Source organism: Helianthus annuus, chromosome 17, assembly GCF_002127325.2.
Source record: "Helianthus annuus cultivar XRQ/B chromosome 17, HanXRQr2.0-SUNRISE, whole genome shotgun sequence".
Classification (NCBI taxonomy): Eukaryota; Viridiplantae; Streptophyta; class Magnoliopsida; order Asterales; family Asteraceae; genus Helianthus; species Helianthus annuus.
This window is the reverse complement of record NC_035449.2, coordinates 53,285,160-53,297,567: the sequence shown is the minus strand read 5'-3', so window position 1 is coordinate 53,297,567 and position 12,408 is coordinate 53,285,160. Positions and strand designations below refer to the sequence as shown.

The following is a 12,408-nucleotide window of genomic DNA, read 5'->3' as shown; positions in this document are numbered from 1 at the left end:
TTAGCATTTAAGAATTGTTAGGGCTCATGTAATCATTCACTCAACTTGTATTCCTTTGAATTCATAGAAATAGAAGAGTTGTTTTATGCAAATAGCTATTAGAGAGGGTGAAATATTCTTGAATACCTGAAGAGGTATGGTCCCAATTCCCTGCCTACATGGCAGGGACCACACCACTTTTGTGCACACAAGGCATCCATGTCACCAGAACATTCTAGAAGCATCCAGAAGACGTCTAGGCGGTTTACAGCTGGCATCAAAGATGCTTTGCCCAACATAAAGGACAACATGTGTCACCATTGACAGAAGGCCACATAGGCCTGCGACAATCCAGGGAGCAGGGCTGACATGACCAGTACGAGGTACCCAGCACAGCCGAATACAAGGACGCCACGTGTACCACTACACCCTCCGCGACAGAGAAGACCAAGAGGATATTCCTCTTGGTCGGACAGCTGGCGCGCACCCACAGCTGGCACAGCTGCTTCCTCCTTCTTCACCCTCCGGCTATAAATAGGACCCTTCATCATTCAGGTTCAGGATCCTTGGCTCTCCTTACTCACTCTATATACACACTGTTTTATTCAGGGCAGTACTTATTTTAACGCCGGAGCCTGGTTAAGAGGGAAAACCCCCTTCCCCCCTCTTAACGAGACTAACGGTGTTTACTGTTTTGCAGATCTCAGATCACTGATACGAGCAAGAGAAGAGGTTGAACCCATAAGTGAAACGACCCTCTTGGTTATCCTTGTGTTAACCATTGTTTCAACAATACCGGAATTGAAATTTTGTTCTTCTATAGTTATTACACACACACAAAAAAAAAAAAAAAAAACCATTTGCAAAAGCCCCATACATAAAAGATTAAAATAGAGTTCGCAAGAAATTTATATGAATTAAAGAGCACACGTCATTCACATGAACATCAAGTTAATGGCAGTTAACAGTACTACCATCACCGCTGATTGAGCTCCACCCCAACCAATCCTTGACGCCGCACCTGCCTGAATTCCCCTCTTCGCAAACTTTTCACCGGTGGTTGTGCCTATCGGCACATCAGCACTAAGAGCAAAGACTTTGGCATGGTGCTTCCCAATCAACCTAAACCTTACTTTGCTCACAAAATCAACTCTAAAATATACTAACGGCTCAAGCCCTGTGTTTATCGCGCCAAAAGGTAAGACACTCGAATGTTCGGCCACAGCCGTTTGGTTAAAAACTGGCGTGTCCGATGCCCCAAGTGGCTTGATCACATCTATGAGTCTTCTAGATTGAGCGTTACCTTGGTAGAACTTGGGCACAGAGTACTCCCATACTACTTTGTTCTTGGTTTCTCTAGGGATAAATGAGAATGTAACATTGACAGGACCATCATAGTAAAGCCCGATCGCTGCGTTTTGGTTGCGTAGCTTAACGTTGAAAGATATGGTGCTGCTTGTGGTATTACTGGAAGTTTTATTAAAAGCTGGAACATAGAATTCTTCAACTGAAAACTCAGGATATTTAGGGTTCACGTATAAAACAAGCAAGACAACTAGAACAATTAGTGCCGGAGTTACCACACATTGAAGGAAAATTTGAAGTTTAACAGGAAGCCGGGAACAACATTCCTCGTAAACCACATCGCAACATGCATTGCCAACATCGTCGACTTGCGCCATCGATGTATCAAACAGTAATAAAGTATATGTCTGTATAGGAATGTATGGAAGCTGTTGTGTGTGAAATTGATCTGGAAAATGATTTTGGGCCAACATATATATATATATATTGATTGAAAACGTATTAATCCTTTTTCAAGTGGTATTTTAAAATGTAAGTGATTAGAAAATCCTAAGTAGAGTAATTTAAAATATTTACACAAAATAAAATATGGCCCAGTTGATGTAGGAGAATTTGCAGCCCTAATTTCATCAAAATATTTCAACAAACTCTTTTATTATTATTGTAAAAATTATTATTACAATAATCCAAATTCTTTTAATTATTAGAGTTGACAATTTCAGCTATCTGTAAATGCTGCTCTGGGAAGAAAGGAGTTGGCGTAGACTTTGATTAATACCGCGTAAAATGTTGAAGTTCATATGGTTTCGTGGGAACGTTCATGTTTCAACTTCTAATTAACTGTGTTAATCTAAAAGACCTTTATTTTATTATCTATAGAAAAGGTCAGCAAGACTTCACAGCAAATTCTTCATAGAAAAACAAAACAGTTGCAAATAAACAAGTAATATCACCACGACACCGAACTCCAAAGAGTAGCAAAACCCATGCGAAGTGTAAGGATAAATACGCGGTGAGATTTTGGTAAATAATAACTACACTATTTTGCAAATTATTATTTTACTACATAATTAAACTAGAGTAAGTCTTATTACTCTACAACAACCGAAGTAGCACAGTAGTATAATGCTAAAACAAAATTGAGGTAGTATTACTCTACTTCAATTGTTGTAGAGTAATATTAAATATTTTAATTAAAGTTCTATTATAGAGTAATTATTTGCCGAATAATGTAATTATCATTTTTACAAAAATGCCACAATGACCTTTTTTTTGTTTAGTTTGTATGTTTCGTATGTTAAAACCTAGTATTTGTATGTAGACTTTATACTAGAGTACTTACAATAAGAATCTTTATACCCTCTATAGGGGCCATCATCAATTGATTAGCAAGAGAACATGATAAATTCAAGTACATTTTACTTTAAATTAATTTTTATACTAGATTTTAGTATATTTTTTATTCTGAAAGATGTGGGAGTTGGGACATCAAGAAGTGGAAGGCAACGTTGCGGACTAACAAGCCAAATCATGACATTTAGTACGGAGGCACGTCACCCCAGCACACCAGAAGATGTAGGCCCTTATAATAAGATCGATATAAACACCGATTCCCTGTTGTATGATGTATAAATAAGTGCGGAATCCAAGTTTACACACAAACCAAGCAAGAACACAATCAGTAACACAAAGATATCACTTCAAAGTTTCCATGTATTGATTTCAGCAAAGTAACATTACACAAATTAACAATATGCTCCCCAACTCTCTGAGTATGCTATCTACTGAAACATATATTGTACTAAAAATACGATAGTAGGGCACCCTTGAAGAAAATACGTGGACTCAACCAGGATAGGTGTACCTAAAGATAATACATCACAGGTTGTGTTTTGTTCAAAAATAATTATATATTTCTTTATTTTCGGTTTATTGCTTTAACTATTATTTAAAATTAAAAAACAATACAATAAATTAAATTTATTACTTTTTTAAAGTTTGTTGTTAAACAAGTTAAACAGAAATTATTTTATTTGTCGAAAAGTACATATTCATAAATATGTATTAAAAAATAACATAACCGAGAAACAGTAATTTAACGGTCACGGCGTCAACTTATTATCTTCTAAACCCTAATACCTAAATCACAGTTTCTTCTTCGCTTCTTCACCACATCGACACCTCCCACCACCGCCCTCCATCGTCGTCCTGAACCCCAACGCCAGGCATACCGTCGCACACATCCGCCTCCAACCAACCTCCACCTCCATCACCACTTCCCCGTCGCTGGTTCCGACCACCACGCCCTTAGCCGTCTTTTCCAACAACACCGGAACTGTTGATGCATTTTTGTGTCTGTCACTAGTCTTGTAATTTACGATTTATTTTGTACGGTCTTTTATCATTTATCGAGTCTGTATTTGCCGTCGACCAAGTCGGATATCCTCCTATCCGCTTGTGTCCGACTTGTTTGTCTCCTTTTGTTGTATAAAGATCTATGAACAATGCATGTTGCATGTAAAGGGTATTTCTGTCAAATGTATGTGCTTATATGTGCCTGCTGTTTGCTGTCTGTTTGCAGCAATCAGTAAACAATTTGCAGCCATCGACGAAACCGGTTGTTTCGTCGAACACTTGTCGACGAAACAGACCTTGGTCTGTTGTTTTTGTTTCGTCATGCTCAGCGACGAAACAGATGTGTTTCGTCGTGTGATGGGCTTAGTGTTGTGGCCCAGTTCCATTTCGTCGACCCACTTTGTGTTTCGTCGGATCACTGGCCCAGGCTGCTATATATAGGCATAGTCTGTTTCATTTACAACTTAGAGATGAGAGAATACCCTTAAAGTTACTCTGTCAAATTGTGTGTGTATCAGTTTGATCTTGTTCTCATCTGTTTAATCAATAGAGTGTGTATCATTGGTTAAACCTTGCTCTTATATCTATAACTGTGTTTGATTTGGCATTGTTACGGGGATTCCGCACCCGTAACATTGTTTGTTATAAACAAGGATTAGGTTGTTGATATCGATCCTCTGATTTCGGGACCTACAAGTGGTATCAGAGCCTTGGCTCTTATCCTTGTTTAAAATCAAACATAGTTCGGTTTTTATCAAGTGTTATCTGAAATTGTCATCTTTAAACATTCAAGTTTTCTGGAAAAATTCTCTGTAAAATCTGTAGATCTTGCTTGTTTTGCTAAAAGTTTTGTTAAAAACCTTGTTAGTAATTGTTCACGTGTTAAACCAGGGTTTTTGGTGAAAGATTGTGCAAAACTTGTTGTTCGGAAAGTTATTTGGTGACCGAAAACTTCATATTTCTGGGTCTTGTTCTTCAAATATTCAAGAAACATTCAAGTGTTCTTGAATATTCTTTGTTTTTAAAATTCAAAATTAAAACAATTAAAAATTGGTTAGCCATACTCTAGGTTGCTAGTCTAAGCATGGTTTGAGTTGACAAAAGTCGTGTACTTTGTCTGTTCGAGGATAAGGTTTCGCCTACCTCACCAACTCTCTGGTTACTTTTTCAACGAAACAAACAGACGACGAATCAAGCAATCGACGAAACAAAAGCGTTTCGCCGACAACAATCTGCGATGAAACACATTCTGTTTCGCCATACTCCATCGACGAAACACATTGGGTTTCGTCATAGGTGATTTCGACAAAACGAAATCTGTTTCGTGGGAAAGTGTTTCGTCGTGTGTGTTGTCTTTTTTCAACAGAAGGTTTGCAAAGTTGTCATAACATTGTGTTTTCAAGTGTTTGATCAGGTATTCTTCTTGTATACATCGAAGATGAGTTGCACAAGCCCGTGGGACTGGAGTACGGACCCACGACCAGGTCAAAATACGAATCAGACCTCTATGGCATCATACTTAGCGAATTTCATACCTGAACAACAACTGTCCATAAGTGCATGTCAATGGGCCTTGGTATCAAATCAAAATCAAAGCATTCAAAATCTCTTGCTTAGCGAGAGTGAGACGGGTAGCAACAATCGCTCGCCAAAGTTAAATCACATAAATGACTATCCATCATGGAAGGGACATTTCCATACCTATGTTCAAGGGCAAAGCACCGAACTTTGGACGTGTTTCATTAATGGAGCCAACCCTGCCCTCGAAGTAGCAGCATCAACTTCAGCAGGTTATGCTAATATGCTTGAAGATGATAAGAAAGCCTATGACTTGGAGAAAAAGGCGTTTGCTATTCTTACACAAGCGCTTCACAAAGAAATCTATCATCAATTTAGATATTGTAAGACCACGAAAAGCTTATGGGATGCATTGGTAGCGAGAGGGGAAGGGAATGCAGCTTCTCGGAAGACACGCCATGATTTGTTAAAGAAAGAGTTTGAATCATTTCAGTTCTTGGAAAATGAAACCCTTAATGATATGCCTTCTCGTTTCTATCATTTGATTAGTGAAATGAGTTCGTATAATGTTAATGCAACCCATCAGGAAATGATTGCTCGGTTTGCCGATGCTCTACCTCCTAAGTGGAGTCCATTTGTCACACCCCCAAAATCCACCTGCGGAGTATCACCGCTTGGGAGCGTGACTGACCAGGATCAAGCCACCAATCATATTGAACATGCATTTAATATTAAATAAAGTAAATGAAAACCATCCGTTCAATACAAAAGGTGTTCAAACATTAAATCGTTTCAAAAGTGTTGCGGAAGCATAGTAAATAAACCAGTATCAATAGTTTTAAGTATCACAATAGTAAAGCGGAAGAGCCACGATCCTTGTCCACAACGACCCGCTTCTCCAGTGCAAGCTCCAAGTACCTAGCGATCTGCAAGGCATGTAACAGAATGATCAACAAACTAGTTGAGCGAGTTCACATAAAGGAAATGCGTAATAGTAAGTTCATTTGTAATAGGTGGCTCTACTGGGCCGTTTGTATATTTTACTGTGGTGGTGTTCCACGTTTTCCTGTGGTGGTGTTCCACGTTTTCCTGTGGTGGTGTTCCACGTTTTCCTGTGGTGGTGTTCCACGTTTTCCTAACCACTAGACTACTCGTAGCTATAGGTATCCTTCACAACCGAGGATAGTGATGTGGTAGTCTAGTCATAGTGTCAATAGAGTATCTAATCAACCTTTCAATCCCATTCCCAACACCCCGGGAACCCCATGCCTTGGTAAGAGTGTGAACTCACCTTGGTTTGCTCGGTATGCTAAATAAGTGCTCACAGTTAATTAATCACGTCCTATGTATACACGTATAGCAAATCAGTTCATGCTCGAAATGTTACGCATGAAATTAATTGGTTCACATAGCAGGCAGTTTGCATATCAGTACAACACGTAGTATTACACGAATAAGTTCATCACCAAGCATGGCATGTAAATTAATTCAACATATGTTCCACTGTTCAAAGCATTTTCAAAACCCTAGTATCTTTCGATTCATAATTCATCCTTCGACAGTCCATTATCCTTCGGACCGAAGGTTATGTTTCGGACCATGCCATCTTTCGGTCCAACTATCTTTCGGTCCAACTATCTGTCGGTCAAACTATGGTTCGGTCAACAAGTATTTTTCGGCCAAACAATCCTTCGGTCAACTACTATGGTTCGAGGGATCGTTATCTTTCGGTGTATTGATAAGTAACAGTTACGTTTACCCGATTAACCATTAACACAATTTTCACAAATCTGCTAACATCAACAAGATCAACCAAGCATGATTCTCATGTTTATCAAGAACCCTAATCTGAAACAAGATCATTCAAACTACCCGATTAACACATATGCGCCGATTACATAAACGTGTCCGATTACAATATTCTAAATCACAAGTTATCATCAAATCGTATTACCAATCATCCATTTAACAAACATAAATTTCCTATCCGATCGATCACCCTGACTGGATTAACTAGCCGATTAACAAAACGATTCGTAACACCGAACATGAAATCATTTGACCATAATCACAACAGATCCAATGTGCATACAATTCCGATTAATACCCATACACAATCATCTTACAAATCAGTTAACATACAACCAACATATTTACATACGATTGATAATTCAAGAAATCATGTATTGTGGACACTAACCGGGGTAGAAAATAAGAGAATCGATCAGCAAAAATCTCCGTATGAGTTGTGGTTGCCGTCACAGATCAAAAGTGTTCTAGGGTTTTTCTCAAAAACTGCCGACTATGCATGTGTTTCGTATATAACATTTCACAGTAATGGGCCAAGCCCATTTAAAATGACTGGGCCGAAACATATCGAAGGATATGTTTCGTGATTTTTGCGGGCCGAATGATGTCGAAGGATATGTTTCGTGCTCGAAGGATATGTTTCGTGGTCCTTCGAGTCCTTCGAATCCTTCGAACTATGTTTCGATCTAGACTAAGTGTTTAATAATAATTCTAATAATAATTCCAATATTATTTTCTATTATAGCAAGTAATCACATATAGGCACAATGACGATATGTCTCATTAAAACACAACGAGTACAATTACAAATCCATAATTCAAACAGCTAGACAGTCAAAGTCAACGCGCATTAAATGCGAAAGTGAAAGTCAGAAACTCGAGTTGTCACATTATCCCCAACTTGAAAGAAATTTCGTCCCGAAATTTGGTACGCACTCACTGAGGAAGCTAGGTAAGCTGTATTATTCACTGGTTTTTCCCTGGGGTGTCACATCATCCCCCCGTTGATTTGGAATTTCGTCCCGAAATTCAGTAGTCGTAGCTTCAGCCTCAGTAGTGGTTGCATGGTTTTCGAATAACTGGGGATACTTTTCTGTCATTTGATCTTCGCGTTCCCAGGTGTACTCTGGGCCACGTCGGGAGTTCCAACGAACTCGAACAAGAGGGATTCTCTCGTGTTTGAGGACCTTAGCATCCCGGTCCGTGATTTCAACTGGTTCCTCGACGAACTGCAACCGCTCGTCGATAGTCAGTTCCTTAAAGGAACTATGAGGGTCTTATCTGACAGGCACTTCTTCAGATTCGACACGTGAAATACATAGTGAACTGCACCGAGTTCAGTTGGTAGGTTCAGTCTGTAGGCTACTGGGCCTATTCCTTCAGTGATTTCAAATGGTCCAACATACCGTGGATTGAGTTTGCCTCGTTTACTAAATCGAACCACACCCTTCCAGGGTGAGACTTTCAATAAAACCCGGTCCCCGACCTGAAATTCCAAGGCTTGCTACGCTTGCCCGCGTAGGCTTTCTGACGGTCGCGTGCTGCCGTCATGCGTTGTCGTATCTGTGCAATCTTTTTTATAGCGTCCACTGCAATCTCTGGACCCGTAATTCGACTATCCCCCACCTCTGCCCAACAGAGAGGTGACCGGCATTTACGTCCGTAGAATGCCTCGAATGGGGCGGCTTGAATGCTGGTGTGATAACTGTTATTGTACGAAAACTCCACTAAAGGGAGGTGCTTTTCCCAGCCGTTGCCGAAATCAATAACACACGCTCGAAGCATGTCTTGAATAGTTCGCTCAGACTGCCCATCCGTCTGAGGGTGATATGCTGTGCTCATGTCTAAACGTGAGCCAAACGCTTTGTGCATCGCATGCCGTAGTTCTGACGTGAATCGTGCATCCCGATCCGAAATAATAGAAATGGGCACCCCGTGCCTCGAAACAACTTCCTTGAGGTAGATATCTGCGAGAGTGGAGAACTTATCCGTTTCCTTAATAGCCAGGAAGTGTGCAGACTTGGTGAGTCGATCCACGATCACCCATATTGTGTCGTTCCCACGCTGAGATCTCAGTAGGCCTGTAACAAAGTCCATGGAAATTTCTTCCCATTTCCACTGTGGTATCGTAGGCTATTGAAGTAGGCCAGCTGGTTTCTGATATTCGACCTTGACTCTCGCACAGGTCAAGCATTTTCCAACGTACGTAGCAATGTGGGCCTTCATACTAGGCCACCAATATGTAGTGCTGATGTCGTGGTACATTTTATCCGACCCTGGATGTACCGAGTAGCGAGACTTGTGTGCTTCGTCCATTACGAGTTCGCGTAAACCGCCATAGAGAGGGACCCAAATCCGGCCCGTGACATAGTAGGCGCCGTCCGCCTTTTGTTCCATTTGTTGTCGTGAGCCGCGTAAGGCTTCAGCCTTGACGTTTTCGGGCTTCAGGGCTTCTGTCTGAGCAGCTCGTATCTGAGCAGGAAGGCTAGACTGAATCGTAAGCTGTAGCGCTCGCACACGCCGTGGTAAAGTGTCCTTTCGACTAAGGGCATCCGCCACAACATTGGCTTTGCCTGGATGATACTTGATAGCGCATTCGTAATCGTTAAGTAACTCGACCCATCGTCGTTGACGCATATTCAAATCCTTCTGCTTAAGGATATGCTCGAGACTCCTGTGATCGGTGTAAATCGTGCACCTGGTACCGTACAGGTAGTGTCGCCATATCTTAAGCGCGAAAACAACAGCTCCCAGCTCTAAATCGTGCGTCGTGTAGTTGCGCTCGTGAACCTTGAGTTGACGAGGGGCGTAAGCGATAACCTTGTCGCGCTGCATTAACACACATCCCAGTCCCCGAATGGATGCATCACAATAAACCACGAAGTCGTCTGTGCCCTCTGGCAATGAGAGGATAGGTGCACTGCAAAGTCTATCCTTTAGGTGCTGAAAAGCAGTCTCCTGGGGCTCTCCCCAGCGATAGGTAACACCCTTCTGTGTCAGTAGCGTAAGTGGTTGCGCGATCTTTGAAAAGTCTCTAATAAACCGTCTGTAGTAACCTGCCAGACCCAAGAATTGACGTATTTCTGTCGGTGTACGCGGTGCAGGCCAGTTTCTGATCGAATCTACCTTGGATGGATCGACATGTATCCCATCCTTGTTCACTACGTGGCCTAAGAAGTGGACTTCACGAAGCCAGAAGTCGCATTTAGAAAGCTTGGCGTACAACTGTTCCTTCCGAAGGAGTTCCAAAATAAGACGAAGATGCTGCTCGTGCTCCTCCTGACTCTTGGAGTAGATCAGAATGTCGTTGATGGAGTCAAGAACATTTTGTCTAGGTAGGGTTTGCACACTCTGTTCGTAATGTCCATAAATACGGCGGGTGTGTTCAATAATATCAAACCATTTATCACATCAATCATAAAATATAGTAGTTGAAATAATTCATAAAACCCAAAACATTTGATGTTCAAACCAAACTTTGTTCGAATAGCGGAAACATAATAATGAAAAACCCCAAAAAGAAGTCATAAGTTCAATTAGCGTTCATTGCGTCTCCTCCTCCTAACATGAAAACTCGACCTCTTGCCTCGTTGCCATTGTTATTGTTGTTTCCCCCGTTGTTGTCGTTGTTCCCGTTGCCCTGGTTATGGTTGTGGTTCTGATTCTGGTTCAACTGAGGACAATCGCGTTTGTAGTGTCCTTCTGCCCCACACTGGAAACATCCCCGGTTTCCACGCTGTGGTTGCTGCTGCTGGTTCTGTGGAGCTGGCGGTGGGAGTTGCTGGTTCTGATTTGCAGGCCGTGGACTCCTACAGTCATTGGCCTCATGACCCATCTTGAGGCATCTTTGACAACGAACCTTATTACACTGGCCACTGTGATGTTTGTTGCAGGTGTTACACTTTGGAAGGTTTCCTCGATACCCTCCTTGTTTATGGCTGCTAGAGGAGTGCTGACTTGGACTCTGGTAGCTGTCCGTCTTTCGCTGCTGAGACTGCGACTGCACTGAAGCTGACCCCTTGCTAGAATCCCCCTCCCATTTTCTTTTACTTTCACTGGGAGTAGCAAGCGTAGTAGAAGCAGTAGCGGTAGTGGTAGCACTGATACGCTTTGGCAGTTTGCCCTGGTCTACTGCCTGATCTGTGATGCGGTGTGCAAGGCGCTGAATTTCCTGGATGTTGTTGAGGTTAGCCGACGTCACGTGGCTCTGGATTTCTGGCGCCAAACCCTTGAGATACAACTCAATGCGCTTGTATGGTGGGTCTACCATGGTTGGACACAGCACAGCCAACTCATTCGACCTCTTGGTGTAAGCTTCGATTTCTGAACCCACCATCTTCAAATTGTACAATTCATCCTCCAACTTGTGGATGTCTTCTCTTGTGCAATATTCCCTCTTAATCAGTTCTTTGAATTCATTCCAGGGTGTGGCGTTAGCAGCTGCCAACCCTAAGATCTGTACTTGCGCATTCCACCAGGTGAGCGCAATCCCTTCAAGAGTGCCAGTGGCGAACTTCACCCTGCGAGCCTCAGGGCATTCACACATTTCAAAAATCGACTCGAGCTTTTCAAACCAGTGGAGGAGTCCAACTGCCCCCTCCGTGCCGCTGAACGAGCTAGGACGACAGTCCATGAAATTCTTGAATGTGCACCCAGGTTGTTGCTGAGCGGGTTGACCTATTGTGTACGAATAGGGCAAAGTTAGGTACGAGAATTAATGTAGGATCTAAAGATCCTAGTGTCTATACTGCAGGGTATACTACCTGCTTGGGCGGCTGCAACTGCCGCAGCAACGAGAGCCTCTAGCTGGGCTTGAGTCATGGTAATTCGTGCGGCCATTGATCTTCACATCAAAGGCAACATAAGTGAGAAAGGTTCGCGAATAGTGCGATGACAGAAGAGTGTAAGCACATAAGTATTCTCATGCTATGACAAGTTGTGAGCAAGGTAATGTAAGCATACTACGAGCAAAGTTCTAAGCAAATTCTAGCATGTAGGCAATAAACATAAACCTTATTACCTAAGAAGTTGAGTCTTGCACGTGGAGTGAAGCGTCGTTGTGGATCGTTGAGAGCACTGTTCTGGTTATAGTCTGGTTTTAATAAAAACGTTTTCCCCTTATTAAAACCAAGTTCTCTATAACCAATGGCTCTGATACCAATCTGTCACACCCCCAAAATCCACCTGCGGAGTATCACCGCTTGGGAGCGTGACTGACCAGGATCAAGCCACCAATCATATTGAACATGCATTTAATATTAAATAAAGTAAATGAAAACCATCCGTTCAATACAAAAGGTGTTCAAACATTAAATCGTTTCAAAAGTGTTGCGGAAGCATAGTAAATAAACCAGTATCAATAGTTTTAAGTATCACAATAGTAAAGCGGAAGAGCCACGATCCTTGTCCACAACGACCCGCTTCTCCAGTGCAAGCTCCAAG

The 12,408-nt window shown here is 41.9% G+C and overlaps 1 protein-coding gene across 1 annotated transcript; it reads right to left on the bottom strand.

Moving 5' to 3' along the window:
* Positions 1-838: 838 nt before the first annotated feature.
* On the bottom strand, positions 839-1,732 carry LOC110923567 (protein NDR1). The gene has a single exon (XM_022167643.2). The coding sequence runs from the start codon at positions 1,659-1,661 to the stop codon at positions 915-917; it is 747 nt and encodes a 248-aa protein (XP_022023335.1). The 5' UTR covers positions 1,662-1,732; the 3' UTR covers positions 839-914.
* Between the last annotated feature and the right edge of the window lie 10,676 nt (positions 1,733-12,408).